Source organism: Patagioenas fasciata, chromosome 1 (assembly GCF_037038585.1).
Source record: "Patagioenas fasciata isolate bPatFas1 chromosome 1, bPatFas1.hap1, whole genome shotgun sequence".
NCBI lineage: Eukaryota > Metazoa > Chordata > Aves > Columbiformes > Columbidae > Patagioenas > Patagioenas fasciata.
Genome location: NC_092520.1, coordinates 111,827,124 through 111,854,413, shown reverse-complemented (window position 1 = coordinate 111,854,413; position 27,290 = coordinate 111,827,124). Strand labels below are relative to the sequence as shown.

The 27,290-nt window shown below is 38.4% G+C and overlaps 1 protein-coding gene across 2 annotated transcripts in view; it reads left to right on the top strand.

Moving 5' to 3' along the window:
• The window catches only part of FRMPD4 (FERM and PDZ domain containing 4), a 303,458-nt gene that overhangs the window by 213,918 nt on the left and 62,250 nt on the right, over positions 1-27,290 (top strand). For both annotated transcript variants that reach the window (XM_065862632.2, XM_071812913.1), the window contains exons 3-4: positions 19,576-19,736; positions 21,892-21,994. In XM_065862632.2, coding sequence (XP_065718704.1) covers positions 19,576-19,736; positions 21,892-21,994 — 264 coding nt within the window. The remainder of the gene's footprint in view (positions 1-19,575; positions 19,737-21,891; positions 21,995-27,290) is intronic.

Below are 27,290 nucleotides of genomic sequence, written 5' to 3'. Positions count from 1 at the left end.
TACAAAAAGTACAATAAGTAATGTTATTACCAAGCTGCTTGAGTCTTTGGATCAGTTAAAAATTGTATGGCAGACCACAGCCACTGTGACCATCCACAAAGACAGTATCTGTTGATCACAGGCTTTGGTGGGTAAGAGCATAAGGATTGACAGGGGCAGGTATACTTAAAGGAGAGATTTATCATCTGAATGGTAGAGGAAGACAGTAGATGGATTTGTTCACACATCTGATTTATGTACCATTGTATCTTTCTTGGCACCTTACTGCTATAATGAATTATTCCTTTAAAGTTTCTTAGAAAACTTTAGAAATTCCTTCAAGATATGCACACATATTGGCTCTGTATTTAGTATCATCGTTAGTTACACCATACTTCTGATAAACATGAGCAAATCAGCAAGAATTTTCCATGCAAATTAACCCTTGTTATTGGGGGCATGAAATGCCTTCTGATTACCAATCATTTGTATTAAAGAAGAGATCCAAAATACGGTTGTCTGCTTTTGATTGTTCTATTGTTGTGAGCAAGGCTGTGGCATTTTACACATTTTCTATGTGAAAGTAACCAAATCATTTGTAGCACTGTGGGTTGTAAAGCAAAGGGGTGTAGAAGCTTCAGCCATCCAGAAGCTTCGAAGGAGTGTATGGAAAACTTCATCTGCTTTCCATATGTGACTTATCATAATCTGTAGCTGATTTACTGAACAGAAGAGCAAAGCAATACTTTCCAGCTGATAGGTTCCAATATTTGTGGTTGAATTTAATCTGATCTAAGATAAGGCAGGATAAGCCTGTATCCAGTACATTATCCAGTATCCAGTACATTAAAAACAATGAGTCAGAAAAGCCTTCCCTGAGAAATAGTGAATAAATTTGTGCTGGTAGTGTTTTTGCAGCTGTGATGAGTCTACAAAAAGAAGTGAGCAGAAGTACTATCTTTTGCTGGCATGACAAAGATAGTTTAGGAAAAAAAAAACACATCGTACCAAAACCAATAACAAGCTTTGGACAACTTGTTAAAAACCTGCTTGTTTTTCTAGCTACATAAACTATAAACTGCACTAATAACTTGTTATTAGGTACTCTGGTACTTGAAGTATTTTTTGTGCCCAGAAGCTTTTTTTTTTTTTTCTCCTAACAAAAGATAGGATGACGAGGTTGGTGAGGGGTCTGGAGCAGAAGTCTGATGAGAAGTGACTGAGTGAACTGGGGCTGTTCAGCCTGGAGAAAAGGAGGCTGAGGGGAGACCTTATCACTCTCTGCAACTACCTGAAAGGAGGTTGTAGCATGGAGGGGGTTGGTCTCTCCTCCCAAGTAGTAAGTGACAGGACAAGAGGAAATGGCCTCAAGTTGTGCCAGGGAAGGTTCAGATTGGATATTAGGAACAATTTCTTCATGGAAAGGGTTGTCAGGCAGTGGAACAGGCTGCCCGGGGAAATGGTGGAGTCACCATCCCTGGAGGTGTTTAAGAGACGTATAGATGAGGCTCTTAGGGACATGGTTGAGTGCTAGATTTAGGTTATGACTGGACTCCATAATCTTAAGGGTCTCTTCCAACCAAAATGATTCTATGATACCATTCCTGCCTAAGCAAATAGGTACAATGGAGCCTTGCTGTAAATCAACATTGCAGTATACCTGCAGCTTGATTAAAGGGTGATAAACTCATTACAAGCAATGTTATTCTTTATAGAGCATCCATAAATAGGTTTGTTCATAAGGATCATAACACTCCACAGAAGCACACTAAGCAATTGCTGTTGGATGTTGGGTCTGTCTTCCTATGTACTTGCTTGTGGGACAGACACGTACTGGGAATTCTTCTGGGGTTGCCACTGATGCAGCTGAGCTTTGCTGCTGGGGCTGGCTGGACTAGAAACCAGTTCTGCCGGACTGTACTCGGATAGACACAAAAACTGATTTTAGAGTTTTCCACTAGTAGAAAATACAGGTGAGTTGGAAGCTGTTTTTCTTAAAGTTTTTGCTCAGTGGGTGTACCTCCTCACAACTCAAGGACCTAGCTCCCAGCAAGTAGGGCCTCAGCCATAATTTGGAAAGACTTGGATAGCTTGCTGCTAGAGCTAAGGATATCGAACACGTGCCATACCAGACTTACTGCTCAGGCTCGGAGGATGCCGTGCACTGTGGTTTCAAACGTGACTCTACATGCGGTGCATGCTGTCCCTAGTTCTTCAAACTGATGAAGGTAGCCCTCAGGGGAACTGTCTACCATGTCATCTCCTGGACAGATGAATTTAAACAGTGACATGGTGCTCTGAACTCGTAAGCATGAGTTTATTTCCTCCTGCAGGACCACTGCAATACAGTCTGTCTGATCATGGCATTATTGTGGAGGTATGTTTGGAACAGGTGATGATGAGAGCAATGTGTTGGATCTCCATTTGCTGTTTATGGCCTTTGTGGATGCCATGAAATAAGTAATCTTTGTATTCTTTTAAGACTGTAAATAATTTGGGATGGAGGTAATTTTCTTTCCTAACATCAGGTCATTTGTGATTTCACTTTTTTTGGCACAGAAACACATACCACAACACTTAGCCCTTACTTGTATTGAGTTGAGCTTTCAGAGTCTGGTCCAAAATCAGGAGGGACAAAGTACTGCAACAAAACTTGTCACTTTCTGATTCAAGCATAGAGTATCTTAATACAAGATTAGTAGTATACAGAAAAAAGCAAATATGACTTTTTAAAATATAGACATCTATTGATTGGAGGACAGCCTTTTACTATATTTAGTAAACAACGCCCATGTTGCTTTGTGCTCAGCTCACCAGCATCCTTGATATGATACAATAATTATACAATATAAGCTTTAATAACAAATGCAGATTTGTATGATGGATCTCTTTACTTTGTAGACTCATCTGCTTTGAAGTTTCATCTGATCAATCATTAGCTATTCCCATATCTATAACTACTGAAGAATTCTGTTTTTATCTTTCAAAGGATATGTCTTTCTGGCTTAAAACCCAGCCATTTTATTTCTTTAGTTTCACAGTTTTTATAGTACAGTCTGTCGTCCAATTTAATATTTATCAATAGTAATAACTGACTGCCAGGGTATTTTCAACATTAATTCTGGGTGTCTGTGTCCTGCATTCAGAATTACTAAGCAGACCATGCAGGCAGACACTTTGGCTGTAACTTGTTTGCTCATTTATATACAGAAGAATGGAGACGAATAGCTAATTTTGCTGCAGAGAGTTGTCTGCTCTGAATCCCAAATGCTCCATATTTTGTAACTCAAAGAGCCTGATCAAACCATTGTAGCAACTTTCCACTGGTAGAAGGGATTAATTGTTCCAAACTTCCATCTCTTTCTCTCTGTGCACCGCTCCTCCCCGCCCCACCCCCAGCTTTCAGTAAAAAGAGAATTTGAATCATGATTTAGAAAGCAAATTAAATATTTCCAGCATGACTGATTTTAATTTCTTCTAAGGATTACACTGGAAGTGTAGTCTTGCCTGAAGGTCCAAAAAGGAAAGCACATGCAAAGGCAAAGGCAGGCAAGCACCAGCAGAGGATCTGGATGTGCAGATTTTCCCAACCGGATCATGCCACATTGTTTTGGTCTAAGGGATTGATTTGATTCTAATGGCATATAAAATGCAGGTTTATGCCCAGCTGTCCAATATGGAAGTATTGCAAGCGTCAAATTTATAAGAGCTGTGAAAAATAGGAATGAAAACCCAATCATCTGATTGTCCTTAGTTGCAGCTATGAGGAGATCCAAGAGGAAGAGACAGGGTCTTTTTTCTTCCAGAAAGCATTTAGTTCATGCTCATGTTTTATTTCATCTGGCAATGTGTACGCAGCTTTAGGGTTGGATTAGTGATGGCTTTTCTTCCAGGGATCTAGGCTCTACTATTAATTTCCCATGCAGAATGACTATTGTAGCAGTGACAAAAGAGGATGCCAGTGGCTGTACCTGGGCTTATGTGTGCTGAAGTAATTACAGACCTTTAAAGTCAGAAGTTATTTCAGTCTCATTACAGTGAGTTCACAGTTCCTCACCTACAGTTTAGTTGGAAGTGTCCTTTCAGTGTGACTAGGAGTACGGGGAGAGTAGGTTGATGGAGCACACTGAGGACAGCAGTGTTTGATGGATGGTGAGATAATAACAGTTTCCAAAGGCTTCCTGATGCTTTTCTGCTTCCCACAAACATCACCTTTGTCTTGCCTGTGCTGAGTTTCAGTCAGGTATTGTTGTAAGTCAGGCTGCCAGTGGACTCAGAAAGGAATTAAATATTGGTTGAAGTTTGCACTAAGCTGTAGGAGCATCCTGGTAGGAGAACAAGTAATTTTTTTTGTCGGTCTGTGGGAGTACATTGGAAGTTATGGAGGTTACTATAAAGTTTTCCTTGTAATCTTTCCTGCATTGAGAGGCTGTAATGTCACAAGCATAACATGGAGTGTTCCCTGTAGTCCAGAAGTTTGACTGTGAGTTTTCTCTTGGCAGTAGCGACACTTTTCCCATGTTATACACAAAAGGAATTGAGGGATTTACTGATGAGTGGCTTCTTCTCTCATTTCATCACTACCAGCTGTCCTTTCCTTCCCATTCCTCCATTCCTCCTTCTGTTGCATAGTTTGATGACTGTGAAAATGTCACCCTGGACTTGGTGTGTTCATGTTCCTTGGGGTTGGTTTATTTGTTTATTGGTATGTTGTTCGTTTGGTTTGGTTTGGTTTTTTTTGCCTCACATCACTCTTCAAAAATTGTGTAATATATATATGGCCTGGAGTTTGGTGCTTGGGTTTTGATTTTGTTTGTTTGGTTTTTTGTTTTGTTTTGTTTTCCAAAACAATACTAGTGTATCACTTTCTTATGAAGATGAGATTCTTCTTTTACACCTGGGTACTTTGTATTGTTGCAAGGCATCTACCTATATTTTAAAGAGAAAAAACTTATAATTTATTTAAAAAGAAGAACAGAAGAGTAGAAATTTCACTGAAGAAGCGTAACAGGACATTTTCTATTTGTTCTGCAATTGCAGTTTTTTCTGGTTTGTTTTGGGGTTTTTATTTTTAATGCTTTGTGTTTAAATCAGACTAAAATTGGGAGGTAGAAATACACTTCTGACAACTGGCAATATAATAACCTACGTAACTCTACAGAATGTGGGTGCAGAAGCTTAAATGGGACTTCTTCTAAAACAAGGATTACTTTTTCCTGCTATTTCACCTATAGCAAAACCATAATTGTCAGACATAATGTCTCCTGAATCACTGATGCTTTAGCGGATCTTGTTTTTTTTCCACACCAAAGAATATATTGTAAACCATGTTGTGCAAGGATATGAATCTTATTGAAAACATGAAACTTTTCCAACATTAGTTCTCTATGTTTATGGAGATTTTGATAGAACAGTGAATAGGTTACTTATCCATCACTAGAGAAGACTTTTTATTTTCTCTTGCCAGATGTTTTAATTAATTTTAGAAAATAGCAGAGTGAGTTTTGCCCTTTTTAGTTCCAGTTGGTTTAAACCAATTGTGAGAATGTATGACTCCTGTTTCAAGACAGAACTTAGAGAGTAATTTTTTTCCAGATGCAAGATTTTTTCTCATCCACCACCAAATGTGAATTATATAGATTTTGAAGTTAAACTATTTGTGACAACTGAGTAAAACTTCTATAATTAACCTGAGTTCTGGATTTCTGGAATAATAACAATTTGATTTGCATATTTTGTTAAATAAAAATGCTATATGATTAAGTGATGAAAATTGGTTCCATTTATAGGTTAGACTTTATGTGATCTGAAAATGTAATGGTTGGTTGTCTGAGTAACTAAAGATACAAAGGGGTGTTTTTCTTCTGAGGATTATGTTCTTCCTACACATGTTGACCCTTTATTCTGTTAAAAATTGGTCTACTAAATGTCCAGAAAGGGATTTCCTGCTTTCATTTTATAGGTTGTGGCATGACCAAGAAATGTGTCATTTCTGGAGGTGTCAGCAAAGATATTATATATGTGCGTATATGTACTTTGCCAAGTTTGTGGTGCTTAACATGCCAAAGCTGAAGTAGGTGGTGACCCCCATGAAGCTGTTGTGGCTTGGTGGGAAGGTGTTGAGCAACAGGCACTGCTGGGGAGCAAAGAAGCAGGGGCGTCAGTGAGCCCCTTCACATCCCCAGATGTTGTGGTGCAGGGTGGCATGAAGGCATTAATGACCTCAGGAGCTCCCAGTTGTACCGATGCTCCTAGCGCAAGGGTCCATGAGGGACTGCAGGCTGAGAGCAGCTCTTCTGGCAAAGCATGTCTTAAATGGCTGCTTGGAAATACTGAGGGCCTGACTCCCATTTTGGCTGAAGTGTTCTGACACCAGTTTATATGCCGTGTAAATGAAAATACTGGCCTCTGGTCTCCCTGGAGCAGTGGGCTCAGACCTAGGTCAGCAAGTTCGGCTTGGCTTTTCATTCGGTGGTGGAAGCACTCTTTACTTTTATAGCAGACATTTAAAACCAAAGTTCAATATGCTTTGTATGGGCACTAAAATGAGGCCACAATATATTTTGTAAAGAGTCAAGGGTTTGACTGATACAGTTGTGCAGAGCTTTCCTTTCCTTTTTTTTTTTTTTTCCATGTGCTATGCTATGCAGTTTAAATTCTGCCCTGTGTTTTAAAAACCACTGTGGTTCAGTGATGTTCTGTGAAAATTAAAGTGCTTTGGGCCAGGAAATATGATCTAACTCCAAAATGTTATTATACAATACCCTGCTTAATTGAGATGTAGTAAACTGGGGACTTCTTCACTGGAATGTTTCCTACAAAATTGATTTATACTGATGGTAGAGACTGCAGCTTAATGGGGTGATTGTACTGGCCTAAATAGCTACTGCCATGTAGTCAGATCATGTCACATGATGTTTAAACAAGTATGTATTTCAGCACTCTGTTCTGTTTCTGTTCTGTTTTGGTTTTGTGGTTTTTTTGAAGGAAAAAAAAAAAAAAAGGCATTTTGCTGAATATAGTATGGCTACTGAATAGCACTCCTTCTGTTTAATGCTGAATCCCAGAGCAGCCTGAGCCTGAAGGTGACTGACACTTACAAGCTGAACCAATTTACATTCTCTGCCGATGGCTTAAATCCATCCTTGTTCTTAAATTTATGAAGATAAGTAAGAAATGAACATATTTCTGAACATTAGGCCTTATTTTCTTCAAGTTTAACCTGTTCTGTGAATCTGACCACTATATGTACAGAGAGATTCCGGTTTGTATCTTGTATTGCAGCAGGTTGAAAATAAGTATAGCATCAGTGACCAAGATTTTGTTTTAATTGTACTTGTCTGAAAGTCTGCATCTCTAAAGTCTTTGTTTCAACACTGTGTTTAATGTTAGAAATGCACCAGTGTTGTTTTTCATTTAAAGAAATCAGTATTTCAAAATACTTTTTGTATGTCTACAGTTCAAAACTTTAAAGGCCTTTAATTATGTTTTTTCACGAGATTAGACTTTGCGGAGTTTATCAGCTTTTAGATTTCAGAAATTTGTGACTTAACCAAAAAGCAAACCATCTGTAAAATCGTTCTCAACTCCAAAGTAAGGATCCTTATAGTGTAGAATTAACTGAAAACTGTAAGTCTCATAGAAATTAACGATACATATAGAAGTCAATGATAAATTTTCCCCGATATACAGGAGGGACAGCTGCTCTAGACCACTGAAGCTGTTGCAGGTGTCAGTAACACTGGCTGTGGGTTTGCTCCTGTTAGATGTGATGGGGCTGAATGTGGCAATAACTCTCAATTTTTTGATGCTCTCAGTAGATATAGAAGAGAAAAGTGGCTTCTCAAGACCTTGCAGCATTGCACATTATTTTTATAGATTTCTCAAATATGTTGATCGGACATCAAAGGTGACGCTTGTAGAACTTAATCATCTAGCAGTAGAATTAATTTTTAGAAAGTTCTGCAATTAAGTATGTTTATGCCAGTTAACTGTCTCACATTCTTTGTTCAGAGTTTATTACACGTATAAAGACTGCATTTTTCGTAAGATTCTGCCAGTTATAACAAGATGATAATTAAACTTGAGTTTTATGTGTGCTTTTTAAAATGCAAAAATGCTGTATTAAATCTTCATATTTCTGCCTTGTCAAAATTAAATGCCTATTTAGAAACCTTGTAAAGCTCTACTCTATTATTTACAATAAGAAAAAGAGAAAATCATTAGTATGTGCTGTGTATATTGCAGAAGAAATTTTATTCCTTAATTCAGTCATTTGCCACATTTTTCTCAAAATGGTAAATTTATCTTAAACATTAAAAAAATATAGGTGAAGAACAGTAGAAGAGCAACACACAGTATTAAAAGCAGAAATGCCTCCAACTATCTTTCTTCTCTGGTTTTATAATTTTCCTCTGCTGATGAGACACTGACCTGAGACTGTTGCTGTGTAGACAAGAGTTACACAGCTCACTCTGCCTATTCGTTTCTCGTTTTATTTCAGAAGTCATAAAGGTTTGTTTTTCTCTATGGGAGAAGAACACAATCCTAGTGACTTAAACTTCATGGGAACTTCACCTAAAATTGTGATTCCTGTTAGAAACTGCTAAATTGAACAAAAAGTTTGACTGTCTTGGTAGATTATGTAATAAATATTTATATTAATATGTATCAGTAATCTCATGTATATTTGTTGTATTAGTAATATTACTAAAGTTGGGCTAGACAGTGGCTGGTTATTGACTAGCTCAATGAATTCTTGTGTTTTGCATGTAGGATTTTTTGATCAGTATTTCTTATTCTGATGTACTGACTCAGCCACTGCCTGGGATACAGCATCCCAGCTTCACCTGGATGTACACTCTTCTCCTTTTTGAGTCTCTAACATAGCATTTTCTTTCACTTTCTTATGCTTTGAAATCAGTGTTCCGCTAAAATCTATGACCTTCATTCCACCATGTCCGAACTCCTGTTCTGGCACATTTAGTTTTCCTGCCTTATTAAGAGCTTCTACTATCTGTTTAGAGTGAATTGGGACTTCTCGAGATGAACAGGGAGATTTGATGTGCTGATCAGCCTGGCTGCAACTTCCATTATAATTTCCTTTTTTTTTTTTTTTCCTTGTTTTTTTTTGGGTTTTGTTTTGTTTGGTGTTTTTTTGTTTTTTTTGGTTTTTTTTGTGTGTGTCAATGTTACTGTAAATTACACTTGTGTTTGACCTTTATCTTTACCTTTAAATAGGGGGATAGGGGGTTTCTATCTCAATAGGCTTCCCTAGAGCAGCTGTCAACCCAGTTTAACCCCAAGAGGTCTGTTTTGAAATATTTGAGGTCGAATATTGCCTTTAACTCCTTTATCTCTTGAGGAAGTTTTCTGGCAGTTATGTATGCCAGGAAGTAATGTTTCTTGTATATAATTACCATGCATGCTGTCTTTAATAATATTTATGTAAATAATGGATTGGTAGATGGGATTTTTTTTTTTTCATAGGTAGGTAAATAGAAATTACCCACAGGCTTTAGTGAAAGCTTCTTGGATATGATGAAGCTGGAATATGATCAGCAGCACCCCTGTTTTTGAGTTATGTAAAATACCCTGTGGTTACTAGAAGTGCTCTCACTTAGAAAGGTTAGCAACTTACTTTGAAATAAAAAAGTAGGCCTAGAAAAATCATTGAGCCGTGTTGTGCTGAAGTATAGCGAATAATCTATCAGGAAGGGAGAAAAAAGATCAAACACACCTGATTTTTTCTGCTTTCTATATCTTAAGTTTAATTTTCGCGTGACAGCTCTATCTGGCAGCCTCACCTCCCATCAGTGCATCTGTCATTCCAGATTATTTCAATTAAGTTCTCTTTCTCATTTTGCATTTGTTGAGGAGTTGTAATGGCACACTCCCAAATCAGCAGTCAAGAAGAGTAATCCTCTCTATTTGTATGTTGTTAAAAGTGAGGGGAAAGCAAGAGATGGTTTTTCCTTCTCTGCTCTGTCCTGGAGGCCTTCTCTAGAGTTGTTACAGAATTAGATTTGCTTTGAAGATCGCCTGTGAAGACTTAGTTACAGAACATGAATGCTTGATTGTGGGGCTTTTATGAGTTATTATGAAAATCTTTAAAATTCGTTCTATACACCTTGGATGTTTGTAGATTTCTTTCACTTTACATAAACTCACTTCTGTTTGACAGCTGGAGAATGAGAAGCTTTTTCTTGCATTCATTGCTTCAGTGCAGAAATTGGACTTCTATATAAAAGCACAGCAACTCTCTAAGCTTCTCTGTGGTCAGGTCTCCAGGGAAGAGAATTCGTGCTGGGCATGGGAAACTGGAGACAGCTTATGGTACTGATGTACATTTTGCTTCTCTGTGTGCTGCTGAACTTGGAGAAACTCCCATTTCCAACTGGATTGCTGTGTTGCCCTTTGCTGCAGTCAACTCTCCAACCTGCCTCTGAGTGCAGAGACCTGTACCCACCAGAACCTTTAAATATGTGATTGTGGATAAACTAAGCAACTGCAGTACCGAGTACCCAGTTTGTATCTACTAACCTGTATGTTACTACTTTCACCAAATTGTTGCTTCTCACTGGTGTTTACTTTCCACCTGAGAACCACTGTGTTTTGCTGGAGAGGCAATCAATGAAATGCTGGGTTGATGTGGTACCACCAGAAGGGCTGGCTTGGTTCAGGAGCCCCCCAGTGCAAACTGTGAAAAGGAAGGAAATGAGTAGGTAATTCAGAGCCCTTTCTGAGACCTGCTCATCCATTCAGTTGCTGAAGGAATGAGGAAGATTAAGTTTGAAGGAGAAACAAATGGATTCCATCTTCTTACTACATTGTCAGGGTACCTAGACTTAGCATTTAGAGTGAGTGACATGTGCATGTTAGAGCAAGCCTCCAGCATTGCAGCAGACCAGATTTTTTTAGTCAGTAGCTTTCCTAATCTAAACAGCACCTTAAAAGCTATTTCCATGGTGTTTCTCCTCCCTCTTTCTTTTTTTAACATTTCAGTTGGACAAATCATTCATGTTGAGTTGGAGGTGGCAGCTCCTTTTCCTGGCTGGATGAGAAATGCTGGCAGCCCTCAGCGTAGGTCTGTGCTGTTTGCTGCAGAGCTCAGCTAGGCAGGAGCCAACAGATCACTTTTTTGATGTGGTTAGTGTGAAACCTCTCAAAATCAGGATGAATAGCAATTCTTCGTTCTGTTTTCCAGAGGACACGTTCAGCCTGAATGAATTTATTGTATATTTGCGGTTTAGTAAATCTTCTTTTTTTTTCCCCCTTGCTATGTCTTTAGCTGCAACAGGGTTTATTGATGCATGGATAGAAGGTAATGAAAAGCTACATTTCAGTTCATCTTTAAAGACCTCAGCATAGTTCGCTATCCAAAATGGAGCTGCTCAGATCACATAAAGAAAAATGCCTTTTGTGGGAAAAAAAACACAGTGTACTTTAGATCCTAATCCAATAAGTGTAAGAAATTCCTGTCTCGGAGGAGAGTCAGTAATTCTGATTTCTAACAAAAGCATCTCACATGATTTCCTCCTAGAAGGATCCGTGCCAGGCAGGTGGCCAAACCCCATGCCATGCTGAGCCATGCCACCAGCCTGTGCTGCACACATGAGAACCAACTTGCCAAACGGCTTTTTCTAGGAACAAAATGCCGGTCACTTGGTGGGGTCTTAAATCCTGTTCCGTGAAAAAGCAAGGCCCAGTCAGTGCTGCATTTGGGGCCTGTGGCGTAACCAGCCTATGTCAGCCCTGGCCATTTCTGCTGCCTCGCTCCCTCCCATAGCCGGATCACTCTGTCCCTGCACAGCCCCAACACAGACCTTGCCTGGGAGGTGCTTGTGGGAGGCAATTGGCTCTTCATCCATCATTTCATTCACCTAGTCTAGTACATATTAATAATTTTTGAGCTTCCTTTGAGAACTTGCTCAAGCCTACAGATTGGGCCCCTGAATCTCCTTCCAGTTAGAGGTTACCAGGAGTATCTTTGTGGAACCCAGCATCACCCTGGTAGGAAGAGGTTGCTGGGACAAAAACTGGATGCAGGAATGATGTTCAGTGCAGTGTGTAGCAGCATAATTGCACATTAAGGGGAAGGTCTGTCAGATATGCCATATGTGTACAGGTGAAGTTTAGATAGACTCATCGTCAGTGCACCGGTGTTGGCTGTGCATTTCAGACAGTGAGGAAGGCAGAAGTTGGCATCATGCTCTGTTTACAGGGGAAGATTGGTGAAGAGTTTGGAGAGAAAGCCATATGAGGAGCGACTACAGTCACTTGGTTTGTTCAGTCTGGAGGAGACTAAGAGGAGACCTCATCATGGCTACAGCTTCCTCACAAGGAAGGGGTGGTGCCAAACTCTTCTCTTTAGTGATCAATGACAGAACCTGAGGGAATGGCAGGAAGATGTGCCAAGGAGGTTTAGGTTGGACATGAGGAAAAGGTTCTTCCCCCAGAGGGTGGTGGAGCACTGGAACAGGCTCCCCAGGGAGGTGTCACAGCCCCAAGCCTGGCAGTGTTCAAGAAGAGACTGGACAATGCCCTCAGACACATGGTGTGAACTGTGGGGTTGTCACATGCAGGGACAGGAGTTGGACTCGATGATCCTGGTGGGTCCCTTCCAACTCAGGACATTCTGTGATTCTGTGAAGACATTCCAGTGTTCAGGTGGCCAGTGTTGCTGGGAGCTCCTATTTTCTTCCTTTGGGAGAGGTTCTCCCTTGCGATTTTTTTCTAACATATTTCAATGTTGAAAACCTTATTTACATTCATTTTTGTCCTTTTTTGTTTCTGTCTGTAACTCATTTTATGATATTCATAACTTCTTTCTGCGGAGTCCTTTTGTGTCTTTCCTACTCATCCTCTGGGACCTTTCTTTGCCATGGCAAATTTTCACCAAGATGTTTCTAAGCAGTTTCTGCTATATGGCTGGTGTCTGAAAAACCCCATCTCAATACAGCAGTCAGGAAACTCAATGTTCATCATGAACAGAACTCCAGAAATGCTTATGGCCATCCCGAGAGAAGAAAAATAAATGGGAACCTGTCTGGCAATCTGTAGATACACAACTCAAAACAAATGACTGACAGTCTGCAGTTGGGGCGTGAGGCTTATTTCCGTGTCTTTGTGGGACTGAACTATAGAAGTTTGTTTTCTTCCCATTATATAGCATTAGTATACAGTATAGTATATACAGTTTGCAGAAGCATTCACATATTACACATGTAATATTCTCAACATTGGAGTGCTAATTGTCATTGTAAAATTACTTTCAGTGTATTTCTTCCAGTGCCTGCCCGAAGCTGCACATAAATCTTTTTATCCCCCCAAATTTGTATTCATGTCATTTTTATTCACTGCAATTTTGCTTCACTTTGTCTTGTTTTAGATTGCATATCATGCCCAGCAGTGGAGGAAGAGTGAATGTTGAGATTTTTTACGTGTCAGATTTCCCTGTATCCAATTTTATCCAAAAGCTGTCACCAACTTCTGAAACCAGCAAACCTTTTTCGTTCTAATTACATTTTTACCATATGTTCTTCCAGATGGCATATGCCAAACATTTTCTGGGGTGCTATAAAATGACCTGACTTCAGAGGATTTAACTGCTGAAGAAGCTTATGAAAGAAATAGAATTGACATCGGGGCAGAAAAATAGTCCTAGAAGGAAAGAAAAAAAAATCTGATAGATCTTCCCAGTTATATTTTGTGCCTGTGATATTGAAGCCTCAACACACACACCTGCATGAAAACAGTGAAAATGTAGGGAATGTTTTACTGAAGTGTTAAAAGTTGACTCCTTTTTGTACAGCTGAAAATAAAACTTTTGTCTGTTGAATATATCTAAAAAGAACTCTGGAGCTGTGAAGTGATTCTATGGTTTGCTGCAAGATGGGGAAAAAAAAGTTTGTCAAGCCACCAGATTCTCTGTAGGAACAGCAGTTTTAATTAGCAATGTAATAACTATTTGGACACTTTTTTTTTTTTTTCTGAAATATCATTTCCAAGTAGAAGACAGATACAGGTGATGCATGACTTTGACACTTGTGTCCTGATTCTTAATAATTCCTGTGTGATTTATTGGAGAAAATAAAGGGAGGAAGGAAGGAGGGAGGGAAGGAAGGAAGGAAGGAAGATTATTTATCTTATTTAGCTTCTAGCTAAGATAAATAAATTAAGGTCAGTTTTTCATCTTTTGGAGAGTTTGTGTATTTGTTCGCACCTATGACCTTTTAACTGCCATTGTCATTTTTATAGTTTTCCAGATTATCAAGGGGAAAACTATAAAATAACCTCATGTTATGATCAGTTTCTGTAATACTGTCTTGAGTCTCAAGCTATTTTACTTATAACTAATTCCTGAAGACAGGCAATTGAGAGAGAATCAAATATAGTTTCTTTTGTGGCTGCACTAGCTTTGATGACTTCCAGTTGCAAAGGAAATTTCAAGTGCACAACCCAAGGCTCTTAATCGAGTATAAACCAATATGTAGTTTTGGGGCAGGATGGTCAGGATCTCGTGGTCTTGGGAATTCAGATGGACATTTTTAAATGAAGATTTCTTTAGTATCCTTAACTTGCATAGGTCTTTTTGAAAATCACCACTGTAATCAACAAAGCTTATCCTCCATCTCCTCTGAGTTAATGAGACAGGATTTTAACAGTGCTCAACAATTTGAAGTGGTTTTGTTATTTCTATATTAAAACTTTGATAAAAAGTCCTTATCTCCATCCTCCTTGCCCACTTCTACTCATCAGCCCATGAGTGGTTTGACATTTCCGTAGACTCTTTACCTTCATTGACCAGGATTGCACCTGCTGTGTCTCAAGTCAAAACAGAGTCTATTTTGTAGTTAAATCAGTCTGTATAGCAGAGACAGTGTAACTATTTAGAAGCTAAGGATTAAAACCCCTCAAAATTGGGAACTGGTGTTAAGTAATTGAAACAAGCTGTAATATGGAAATACCAAAATGCAGCTGATCTTCATTCTGTCATGATATGATGCAACAGGCATGTGATTACAGTTAAGATGTTTTAGTGCTTGTGGGCATGCAGCTGTATTAAACTCACCTTGAGTTACAACCTTTTCTGCTTTTTATTCTTTGTTGTTGTCATTGCAGAATGGAGCTAAAGTTGTTCAGGTGCCTTTGTTATGTATTTCCAAAATAGCTGGGGTTGCTGGATTCATGTCATAATTTTCCATTTCTTAGAAGAGTTAGACCTGTAAGTATTTTCCTGTGGAAATACAAATGCCTGCATAACATATTTCAGCCTGCTCAGGACTGGCTGTCTTAGCTGCTGTGAACAAACCTCTCAGAATTAGCCCACTAATCCTTAAGTGTCAGTGAATGATACATCAAACTCCAAATGCTGCAAAAGCTTTGTGTTCAGATACTTTGCTTTTAATTACTAATATGCATTATTAAATCATACTCTCTTTTCAAGTACAGTCTTTGTTTAGATATCCCTTGGGTTACTCAGTGTGTAATTTGAATGAGGAAAATGCTAAGAAGGTTTCCATAGAAAGCATTACTAAGTTAATCATTATGAAGCTAATGATGTGAAGATTCAAAATGCCAGCCTTAAACCGTACCTCTGACTTTCTCAAACGTGAGGTCAGGCATGCACTTGTTTTGTTAGGCTCCCCATAATGTCCTGGGCAGCTGAATTCTGTTTTCCAGAGCTGTCTGCCTTGTCAAAGCTGGTCACTGTTCCCCAAGGTGTTTTTCTTTTTTAATTTTCTTCCTCCTTCACTCACTATAGGCCCCTTTGTGATGAGTGTGCATATGAATTTTATGTCACCCTGCAATGCTCCATTTTGCTTCATGTGTCTGTGTACGCACACTCAGATGCCTTCTCTCTCATTTCTCCTGTTACCCTCTCTTTTGTGTAGAGTAGTTGCCACAGAATGCTTTTGAGAGTAAGTACTTGGAATTACACTTCTGCTATGATTTTCCATAGCTGATAGTCTGTCTCTTGGAAGAGGCTGGCACATAAAGTCTCTGCTCAAGAAATTCTTGTAAGAATTACTCTCAAGAGTGGCAGCTGTCTCCCATTGCTTGCAATAAGAGTAGATCAGAGAAGATAGCCTTTTGTAAGAAAGGGACTCATCTCAGTCATTGAAAATGGTAGAAAATAAGTGTGTCTCTTTGAAAAGGTGATCTAAGGGCAACTTGTGTTTGTATATGTGGAAAGAACAGTTCATACTTAAACTCTCACACTTTTCCCTTTTCTTCCATTTTTCTCTCAGAAAAGTAAATCTTCAGGTATGATCTAAGTACAGTAAACTAAACACATTCTCCATTGTGTTTGGAGAAAATGGAAAGTTTGCAGTGTTGGAGTAATAAGATGTTTCGCTGTTCAAGTGATGCTCTGTGTGAGTTTCCCCAAGGTGGCTGTCCAAGTTTATTAGATTCTGCTGTAGAAATCTTAGCATAGTTATTCTTCAGAAGTCAATATTTTCATAGCTGAGATGGAGATCAAATACCTCCAATTAATGCAAAATTCAAATTAGTCTTGAACTATGGTACTGCAACTGGCATCTCAATAATGAGCTATGCACAGGAGGAAGCGAGTTTGTCAATGTACCATCAAACAGAGCTTTGAGTATTCATCTAATCTCTTCTGGGATCATATTCATACATCTTGCTGCTCTCTTGAAATACACTTCCAACGTACTGAATGATACAAGAATATCTGATGCAGCAAGCTGTGGAAGCACAAGATGCACAGTCTTTTTAGTTGATGTATTTGAAGGTGGATAACCTCAAAAATCAATAAAACCTGCTGTGCCACTCAGTATCATGATGGGCTGTTCCTCGCCGATCCTCTTGCTTAGGCTTTGAATAACTGATGCTCTGCAGCTGTGGATTTTCAGTTGAGCAGATGCAATGGCTGGAGTGAGGCATCCAGTAGCAGAGCTGCTCTTTTGAGCAAATATCTATGTTTGCTCTTGGAGTTTGTCATCTGAAGTGCAGCTGATGGTTGGGTTATGGGTTTTGGTGTTTTGTTTCTTTGTTTGTTTTGTCGGGTTTTTGTTAGGTTTGTGTGGGTTTTTTGTTACTGTTGCTGTTTGTTTGTTGTTGTTTTGTTCCGGTTTTGGGGTTTTTTTTCCCCATGATTTAGTTTTCAGACCAAACTACACAAGTACTTGAAAAGAGAGGATGTACAGTGGTGAGAAAGCAGTTCTCAAAGGCTCAAGGAGTATTTTCAAGTTGCTTGTAAATACAGCATTTCATCTTTAGAGACAGTGTCAGTTTGTAGTGCCCCATTTACAAAAATGGAAACAGCTATGATGAAGAAATGATTAAATAGAACATTGTAATTTTGTGGGAAGTTTGGTAAGGCTGTCACCTAAAAGAGGTGACAAATGGATAGTTTCATATTCTCTACTAAAGTAAAGTTCACAAGTTGAAATCTCTGAAATACCAATGACACCTCAGGAAGTGTTCCATTTGAAAGACAAAATGTTTGAATATCTAGAAGCCCAAATCACAAAAAGGCATAGTCGGAAAGGAGGGTGACTAGGAGGTCTTGAAGATAGATTTCTTAAAGAGTCTGCATAAAACTCTCTGGATTTTCTAGCAGTTCTTTTGAATAAACATAGTAGAAAATTATCTAAAATTAATTGACAAAAACTGGAGGAACAGGAGGAGGAGAATGAAGTATCAGATGTGATGATCTACCTAGTAAAAGAACATATATTTTCTTTGCTGACTTCACCTTACGCAGACACTAGGAGAGCACAGAAATATTCTCTCTCCTGTTTTTGTAAGGAAGTAGCTTCTGCTACCTCTGATCATATGCATAAAAAGACAGCATGATACTCTTAAGCAGATGGAACTCAGCTATAGGGATAGAGAGTTTCTTTGAAGAAAAGCCCTAGAAAAATCCAGTCACAGGAATAAACTCCCACTGAGAGTTTACTGAGATTTTGCTACTTTCCGTGTATCAGTAATAGAAGCAGACCATGGAGAGAATGGAAATTGATGTCATGCCCAAGGTATATGTGTGGGTAAAGATCAGAGAAGTTTTTACATGTCATTAATGATGAAAACAAGTCTCTGAATGATGCCTTTCTCCTTATGAACCACCTGTCTGGAGTCCTTCAGGGAATTGTGTGGAAAAGGGACAGAAGATGAGAACAACAATTCTGGTTGCACAGGATGTCCCATAACTCTCATGTTATAACATGTTACATGTAAGAATATCAAGGATGTGGGAAAATTACTAAATTTTCATATTGTTAATTATTTATGAAGAGACCAACTTTCAAAATGATGATACGCTAGGGGTATCTGTCTCTCCAATATCCTTTGCAGTGTTTTGAGTTGGACATCTGACCATTACTTTTCTCAGCACAGGGCTCTGTGCCCTCCCTGCAGAGGGGCTTGGGACTTGGCTCTGTTTGTGTACTGATCTATCCACCAAGAGCTGGAGTTAGTTCAGGACCTGCAGATTTACAGTGTCCTGAAGATAAAAAGTTTCAAATCTTGGCCAGGTGGCTTTAAACAAATACCATCTGAACTCTGTCAAGTCTGCAATAACCTGATGCCCTGAGGTGTAGTCCGTCTTCATGCTATGCTGACCAGGTATTGTTTGTTGTCTGCTGTGGTTACTAGGTTTCTTGAACAACATGAGTTCGATTAATGGCGTTTGGAAGGGTATGGCACCAGAGTGGTCTGTTTCTATGTCTGCTTGGCACTGGGAATTGGTAGCTGTGATTCAGCAGAGAGCTCCAGACATTGGGTGGGAAACACAAAGCGTGTTTCACTTCAGTCTGCATGCAGCATCAGTCACATTTCAGTGTTTATTAATGTTAATTTAGAAGTTAAACATCCTCTTTTGTGGATATGTGTTGCTGGATAGCTTTCATCCTTTTTATTTTCTGCTTGAAAAATCAAGACCCCTTTCCCTCCAGCCATAAGAAGTTTTTCTTCTAGATACGATAAGTAAGGTTTGTCATAACACTGTAGCTGAAAAGAAAGTATTTTAGTAACTGCTGATAGATTTTTTTTTTTAAATTATTTTTTTTTTCCCTGGAACAATTTGAATGCACTTCAACGAGTGTACCCAAGAAATAGATATAGAGCTGTTACCTGTGCCTTTGGTAACCTGTTTGAAAGGACTCAGCTCAGAAGCTGGCTTAATATTTTAGTTAAATGTGTGTCCTCTCTTCTTGCAAAAGGCTGGCAGACTCTAATTGTTATCTTTTACATCATGCGTAGGTCACTCTATTATTTTTCCCTTCTGAAAAATGAGGGATGAAAAATTCAAGCACAGATGACAAAGGCTTTATTGTTGGGTTATTTTTCTTTCATATAATGGGGTGAGATTGAATGTATGCTGTCAAGGGAGACCTCTTTATAGGTTGGTACTATTGATTAGTATTTGAGACCTGCCAGCAGCATTGTTACTTCATGTATAAGAAAATCTAATAGAAAATTATTAAGTTCATGTCTTAGTTCCTATAGTTAGAACATTTCAGGTATTCATCTCATATCGTTGCAGAAATTGCTTGGCTCAAGTAGATATCACAAAATCATGGTTTAATGATTTTTTTCCTTTTTCCATCTTTGATTTTTTTTTCACAGTCACATGACACAATCAGCCACATTTGAAGACCCTCGAATAGAGAGCTGCCAAATAACCCCTCCAGCCCCTCGGAAAGTGGAAATGAGGAGGGATCCTGTGCTAGGATTTGGGTTTGTGGCTGGTAGTGAAAAGCCAGTTGTTGTACGCTCAGTAACACCAGGTATGTTTTCCCCACCTGATCACAGAAGCAAACTTGGACTTGGACTTGATCTACTGAGGTGAAATACAGTTACAAATTTGAGTATTGTTAAAATATTCAGGCAGACAAAGTAATCACAAATACCAGGTAGGATTTTAAGCCTTGTATTACCCAGTAGTTTCCCTCCTTGCATTCATTTTTGAACATTATATAAACATGTTAACAAAAAGCCAGTATTAGGTTGTTGCTCTGAGCCATTACTGTTGTTTGCCTGAAAAAAATTGATGCACTTAATTCAAAGAAAGAAGATCTTTTCCCTGTAATGTTTATATTGATTTGATGTCACCTTCATTGCCATTGAATCAGTGTTTTCAAGAGGTGTGTTGAGTTGTGAGATTAAAACTTACATATTTTCATTATTTTTATCATCAGCTTCCCAAGGAGAACTAGGTTTCTAACTATAATACTTGGTTCTAACTTTAATATTTGTTTTTGAAAAAGAGAATGTTATTGCTGGCTTTTCTTTTTTTTTTTTTTTTAATGGATACTTCTGTGTAACTATGTGGCAAAAAGCCAGGTTAAAATAGATCCTCAAACATCTTACCTGAAGTGAAAATTAGTGAGGTTTTTGGTATTTTTCAACTTACGGGGCACCTGATGTGGGAGTAATCAGTCTCTCGAATAGCAGACTCCTGCTCTCTATGCTTTAAAAGTTCAGTTGTTACGTAAAATTGCCTTGGAGCCAAGGGCAGGGATTTGACTTTGCTCTTGTTCGGTATGTTCTCCAGAACCCCCATAGAGAGCAAAAGAGAGGCAAAATTGACTTTGTGAAGTTCTGATATCATTTACCCACGTGAATGCATTGATTATATTCATATTGCTTTCAGATGAAGTAAGCAGTGTAACCAATATTTGAACTACACCCAGAGAGAGTTCTTTTATCTCAAGTTAGCGTTATTAATGTAGTATTATGTTAAACTTCAGTTTGGAAAGGGCATTTATTATATTCCATGTGAATGGGAGAAAAGATGAGCTCAGGACAGCATTCTCCTACGTAGTTTTGTATCCATTTATGCTGGATATGTAAGTAGAGTTTTCAAACCAAACAGAGGAAAGGAACAGCATTATCTCAATTGTTAAATGAATTGGTTTTGATAGTGAAACATTTAAGATTTTATCTTCATATTGGTATTATTGGGTTTTTTAATGTGTCATCATTGCAGAGTTTAAAGACAGAAGGCTAGACAAGATACATCTTTTCACTAGCAGTTGAGATGTCACACCCTCTTCCGGGCACGTAATCATGCTGAGAAGCGAAGTATTATGTGCATTTTATAAAGCATAAACTCTGTGTGCATTTCAGTAGTGTCAGAATCCAAAGCACATAGACATATACATGTCTGATTGTCTGCTCAGACTAATTCTAAATATCTGTGTCTAACTGGAAGTGGCAATGCTTTTGGAAGTATGTAAAACTTGTGTTCACCAGGTGGTGGGAATCCAGAGGAAAAGAGACTCGTGGACTGGAGGTATAGAAACTTACTGTCTTCACTTTGAGGGAAACAGGTTTGTTTTGCTCAGAGCAACAAAGTCAGAGGAGAGACTCGCAAATGATTTTCAAATATGTAAGTGATGTTTCATAGGAAAGAGGAATGAGATGTTCTCCAGTGTTCTTTTGCCTGGGACAGGAAACAGCGTGTCACTACAAGACAGATCTGGTGTAGACACTGGGAAAAAGACTTCCTGATCTTAACAATAGTTAAACAGGATCATTTATTTACAGGAAAAGGAGTTATCCTCAGGGTGGTCTTACAAGAATATCAGACAAACATTGATCAGGGATGAGTAAGGTATGGTTGATCACACCTCAAAGTGTGAATTAGGCGAGCCCTTTTGGGTCCTTTTGGCCCTCCAGAAAATCGAGCCCTTATTTTGGTGGCTAGATGTGGTTTCAGAATTTCACTTGAGAAAGTTCAGTAGAAGCTGCTGAGCCACTAACTTCTGAGATTTTCCTGGTGAGTGAGTACTGGTAATGTCAGAAATAGTGGTAGTGTTAAACATGCTCTTATTTGAAGAAAAAAAACCCACTCATAGTGTGTGAACAACAGTGTGTGCCTGTGCACTTACAATGGTCTGCTAACCTGTGCTTTTTTTTTTTTCCTTCATTTGTCTCCAGGCGGCCCCTCTGAAGGAAAGCTTATACCGGGGGATCAGATCATAATGATTAATGATGAGCCAGTCAGCACTGCTCCAAGGGAGAGAGTCATCGACCTTGTCAGGTAGTTGATGTCCTGTCACTTAAACTATGAACCCACTGGCTTATTACCTGTGCAGTCATTTGATAATACAACAAGTCTTGCCTCCTCATGGCTGAGAAAAGAGAAAATAATGTTACTTTAATCATAATGAAGAATGGTGAAGTATTTTAGTACTGAAATTAAGAGTCCTCTTAAATGTCTTCTAGGTAGCTGAAAAAATATAAGATATTGAAACAGCTTCAGAATACTTCGGTATCAAAAGAGGAATAGTATTCTCTTGGTATTTATTTGTGGTGTGGGTTGTTGAAACGAGGATTCCTGGAGCAAGGTAGCTCCATACACTGTTGCTCTCTAATTTTTTTTTTTTTTTTTTTTTTTTTTTTTTTTTTTTACATTAAGAAAGTTGAGTTGGGTCTATCTTATGTTCTTATGTGAAAAGAAAAGAAAATGTGGTGGTATAACTTCTGAGAGTGGATGGGTGCATGTAATGGGAATATGTAGGGAAACTCCAAGATTGTTTGGGTGGATTGCAGGTAGGTGAGTTTTTGTGAAAAGAGCATTCAGGGCTGTGTAAATAGGAAGCAGGCAACAAGACAAAAAAGCAATTGTAGGGAGAGCAAGAAAAGAGAAAGGTTTGTAATGGGATGTAGAAGGAAAGAATGGACAGGGACTGACAAATGCTCAGAATGTAGGAAAAGATGTGATGTTCACACAATAAGCTTTGCATTTTGAGTAACAAGAAATGTTAGTGCATTGCATAGAAAAATGACTAGTTATTAAAAAAAATAAACATAAAAATTATTATTTTAAGTTCCAGTAGCCTAGTTTCTGTATTTTCCTTCTCATTGATGTAAACTCTGAATTGGTGCATCTGGTCAACTCCTGAGAGATACCTACACAGTTAAAACCTAAGTGTCTCTTCTCCGAACTGCTAGCTGTCAGTGTTGTCACTGTTACCCTTGTAATTTCGAAAAGTCACGTTTACTTCCAGAAACTTGTGCAGGAGGTGTTGTGATAGTTGTACTCCTCTTGCAGATCATAGTTTGAGAATATGGGTGTTCATTTGCTGGTCTGTGAAGCAAACTTCCAAACAAGATACAGAATCACTTCCAGTCCCTAACATTCTGTGATATCAAGATGTCAGCAACTCTGATGCCTTTATCTGTGTTCAGCGGGTTTGGACCAAACAGAATATATTTTGGGATTTAAAAAAAGCCCTGCAAGTCAACTGACAGGAACACAGCACATTAAGAGGGGACTTCAACACTCTTTTGTGAGAAAGAGACCCTGTGAACTGCAGGAACTGCCCTGTTCCTAATAAATTTTTGTCCTATGATCCATATTGACCATCAGCATAAGCCTCACAAATGGGTCTTAAACTCATTTTTGATGTCTTTGTTTTTTCATAAAGCAATCATATTGCAGTCTTCATTCTTTCCCTGATTCTTTGATATGTATGTAATCAGAATTAGGATCTGTAACTCATTTCTCTGCTGCCAGCAACATGTAGTAATAACAAGGAAAATATACTGATTAGGCCTGAGACAAACTGAGATTGTTGTGTGATTCTCTATCTGCCTTCAAATGAGAAACTGAGTAAAAATGTCACTCTGCCCAATTATGTTGACTCCATAGGTAGTGTCTTAAATTAACTGTTTTTCCATTCCAGGGAAAGCTTTTGGTGACACATTTCTTACACTGTAATTCTACCTCTGCTCTCAAAATCTGTCTGCTGTTAGGAGAGACTCATTCTTTGATGAGACTCAGAGTGAAATGTGTTGGGGTTGTATATTACAGCATTTGAAATGAAGAGCTTTCTTTTCATGCCAGTGGGGACACATGAAATGATTAGACACTGTCAGTGTAGACTCCTGACACCATATGAGAAGTAATTCTTTACACCGATGAAATAATGAATTCCTTCTGTATGATAGAAGGTTTTCCTATGGGCTAGACACATCTGGAACTTTGAAAATGCTTGCTTTCAGTTTTCAACGTGCATGGAAGCAATTTTGAAATCTTGTTTTCCAGCTGGTAGCAGTATATCTGGCAATGGGCAAAATCACAGAAGAACTGAGATGGGATTTCTGGAGGTCATCCAGACTAACTTCTTGCTCAAAGTGAGCTAGTGTCAAAGTTAGATGTAGCTGCTTCACACTTGTCAAATCAAATTTTTAGCATCTTCAGAGATGGAGATTTTACAATGTGATTGGGCAAATGTTTCTGTTCTTAACCTGTGGTGTTTCAAAGATGATAGAGAGAAGCTTTTGCAAGACATGAGCAAACTCCCTTGGCAGCTTTATATGCATCCCATCTAGGCTGATGGCCTAACCAATCCCTAATTCAATCTTTGTCCACCTCCATTCCCTGAATTCTGCTGGTAAGCTCAGGGACCAGGGTGGCAGACCTTGCCATTAAAGCCGAAAGACAAGAAAACATCGAATACCTCACCCTTTTCAGTGTCCTTCATTAGGTCGCACACCCAACTTAGCCACGAGTTCTTATTTCCCTTGGCTTTCACTGCTGATGTAGTTGTAGAGGCCCTTCTTGTTACCCTTCACATCCTGTACCAGACAGTGCCAGCTGAGCTTTGCAGATTCCATGTGGCCTGTCTCTGTTTCTCCTTGATAACTTTTCTCCCATTTCCATCTCTGGTTGGCTTCCATTTTGTGCTGGAACTCAGTGAGGCGTTCCTTCTGGAGCCACAATGGGCTCCCACTGTGCCTGTTCACTCTTTGTGGACAGGATCAGACTGTTCTGGCTCTTGGAGGAGGCTCTCCATGATGAACATCCAGGTCTACTGGCATCTGGCCTTTTGGAGCTGCATCCTATGGGACCCTGCCCACCAGTGCCCTGGACAAGCTGAAGTCTGCTCTTTAGCTTAGACTCCTCTTCCTCCCTTCCCTCAGGATCTTACACTGGGCCATCTTGTGGTCACTGCAGCACATCAATGAAAAATTCATATCTCAACACTGTAGTTTTCCATGGTTGCATGGTCTCTTACTGATTAGGTATAACAAGGTATATTTTATACTAATGATGTGAAATTCTGTGCCTATTTTTATGCAGCTTTCCCTCAAAGCTTTTTGTAAAGTCAAGAAACTATTTGTCTTTACAATTGCAGAGAGTGTGGAAAAAATTAATCTGCTTTCAGAATACAGACATAAAAATCATAGTATATCAAACAGAAAAACCCAAACTGCATCAGAAAAAAAAAAAAGGCAGATTTCATAACCAGGTGACATCAATGCTTTAACAAACTTAGCAAGATTCGAAACTTCCAAACAAAAGTATACACAAGTGGTAGATTTTAAGTCAACCTTGAATGTTAAAGAGAGTTTTTAGTGTAATGCGATATTTACTTGTTTTCCAAGAAAATGTTATGGGGACGTTTACTTATGAAAAGAGTTATGCTATTGAAGGAAAAGAAAATGGAAGAGAGAACCTCTGCTATGGTCGTATCTTAAATTAAAAAAAAAAAAAAAAATTCAGAATGTCCACCGAGAAGGGTGTCTGTAAAATGTCAATTAAATCTTTTTCCAATTGGAAAAAGCACGTCCCTAAGCAATACATTTACTTCATTTCTAAATTTTCCACAAAATAAGTCAGAGCAATTTTTTAAGATAATTCGATTTCTTCAACCCTTTTCCTGTCAGCTCCAAATTCATTGTGTGCTTTTTACTCCTACAGGGCTAGAAATGGACATGTCTTTTAAGAATGTACCTTTTTGTAATGGTTTTACTACAGGAAAATGCAATAAGATAAAGGGAGCGCATAATACAGAATTTTTCACCTTGTCTCTTTATTGCATTTTAACATTTTAATTATATGTGTGCTTTCTAAACATTCATTAAAATAAGCTTCCTTAAGTAGAAAACTGTATTAAAACCACCTGTGCTCACTCTAGGGGGTACTGAGCAGAAACATGCTAAAAGATTTGGGATTGTTTTTTAAGAATCAAGGGATAGTGTTTTATCCTAGGAGGTCTCAGGTCTGGAGATTACCAGGGATATTCATTATAAATATCCCCTGTAGTTCATTGTCATCCATCTAATTCTTTTGGCTCTGCTTTACTGGCAACATTTAATTAGTGTCAAAGTGGTCCTTTGAAAGCCAAGGTTGCAGAAATACGAATACAGTATGGTTTGTAGACAAAATACATAAGGACTCCTTATTTCTGTATGATGTTCAATGGCTTTTGCACCATACTATGTTCTCCTGAGTTATATTCAAGCACAAACCCAGAAGTCATGTTTATGGTTCCCCTTACAAAGAGAGGTCACCTTTATGAGCATCACTTATGGCTGCAGTCTAGATGTGCTCCGTTCAAGACAGAAAGTAATTGAAGTTGGAAAAAAAGGAAGAAACAAATCTGCTTTTCTAAATGTCTGGTTACAGTCCAGGCAAGGAGAAAGTGAAGAGAATACTAAAGAAAGAAGATGTATTTGAAGTGCAGTCAGTTCAAAATTGTAACAGGAGCTACTTATCTTGTTTTTTTTTTTACTGCTGATAGATTCTGTGACTTAAAAACTTTTCACACATACTTAACAATAAGTACTTTGAGATAACATTAAAGTCATTGCAAAATGTAGCAATTTTTTGCATATTTGAAGGTGAGCAACAATGTGAAACTAAGATATTAGGTGTATTAATGTACTATGTCAATTAATTGATTGTGCAGAGGTGCATGTATTTCATTACCATTCGTTAATGTTAAATTCATGTCTTATAAGGATCAGTTTAACCAACCGAACCTTCTTTTAAAACACTTAAAGAAATATATGTAAAAAATAATTTGCCTTATAATAAGTTTATAGGTAATTTCTTTAACATGAATGACTTACTTGATAGTCTTAGATTGTACCAAGTATGCATTAGTCTACAAAGATCCCAACATACGTAAAATGTCATCTTATTTAGCAAGATATTTTACTGAAATTTTAAGTGACACACATATGCACTGCTTACCCCATAAAGCAAACTGTGAGTAGGGTATAGTAGTGGTATTTTGTTCACACTTCAATTTAAATAGTTATCCAGGCAGCCTGTGAGGAGAGATGGGCACCTGAAGAGGGTGATCCATCCGAGATACTTGTTTTGGAATAAACTACCTTTTTGCAAAAGGTTTTATTTATGCATTGACTAAAGAAGGAGCACAGAAAACTATCTCGGAATAGAAAGCTGACTTCTAGGTTGCTAAATTAGGCTAGATTAGTCCATTCCTTGAAACTGTGACATCAGTAAATTAGTATTTGATGTCCTGTGGAATTCCAGTAAGAGACTTTAATTGTAAAGCAAGAGCTGAAAAAGGTGAAAT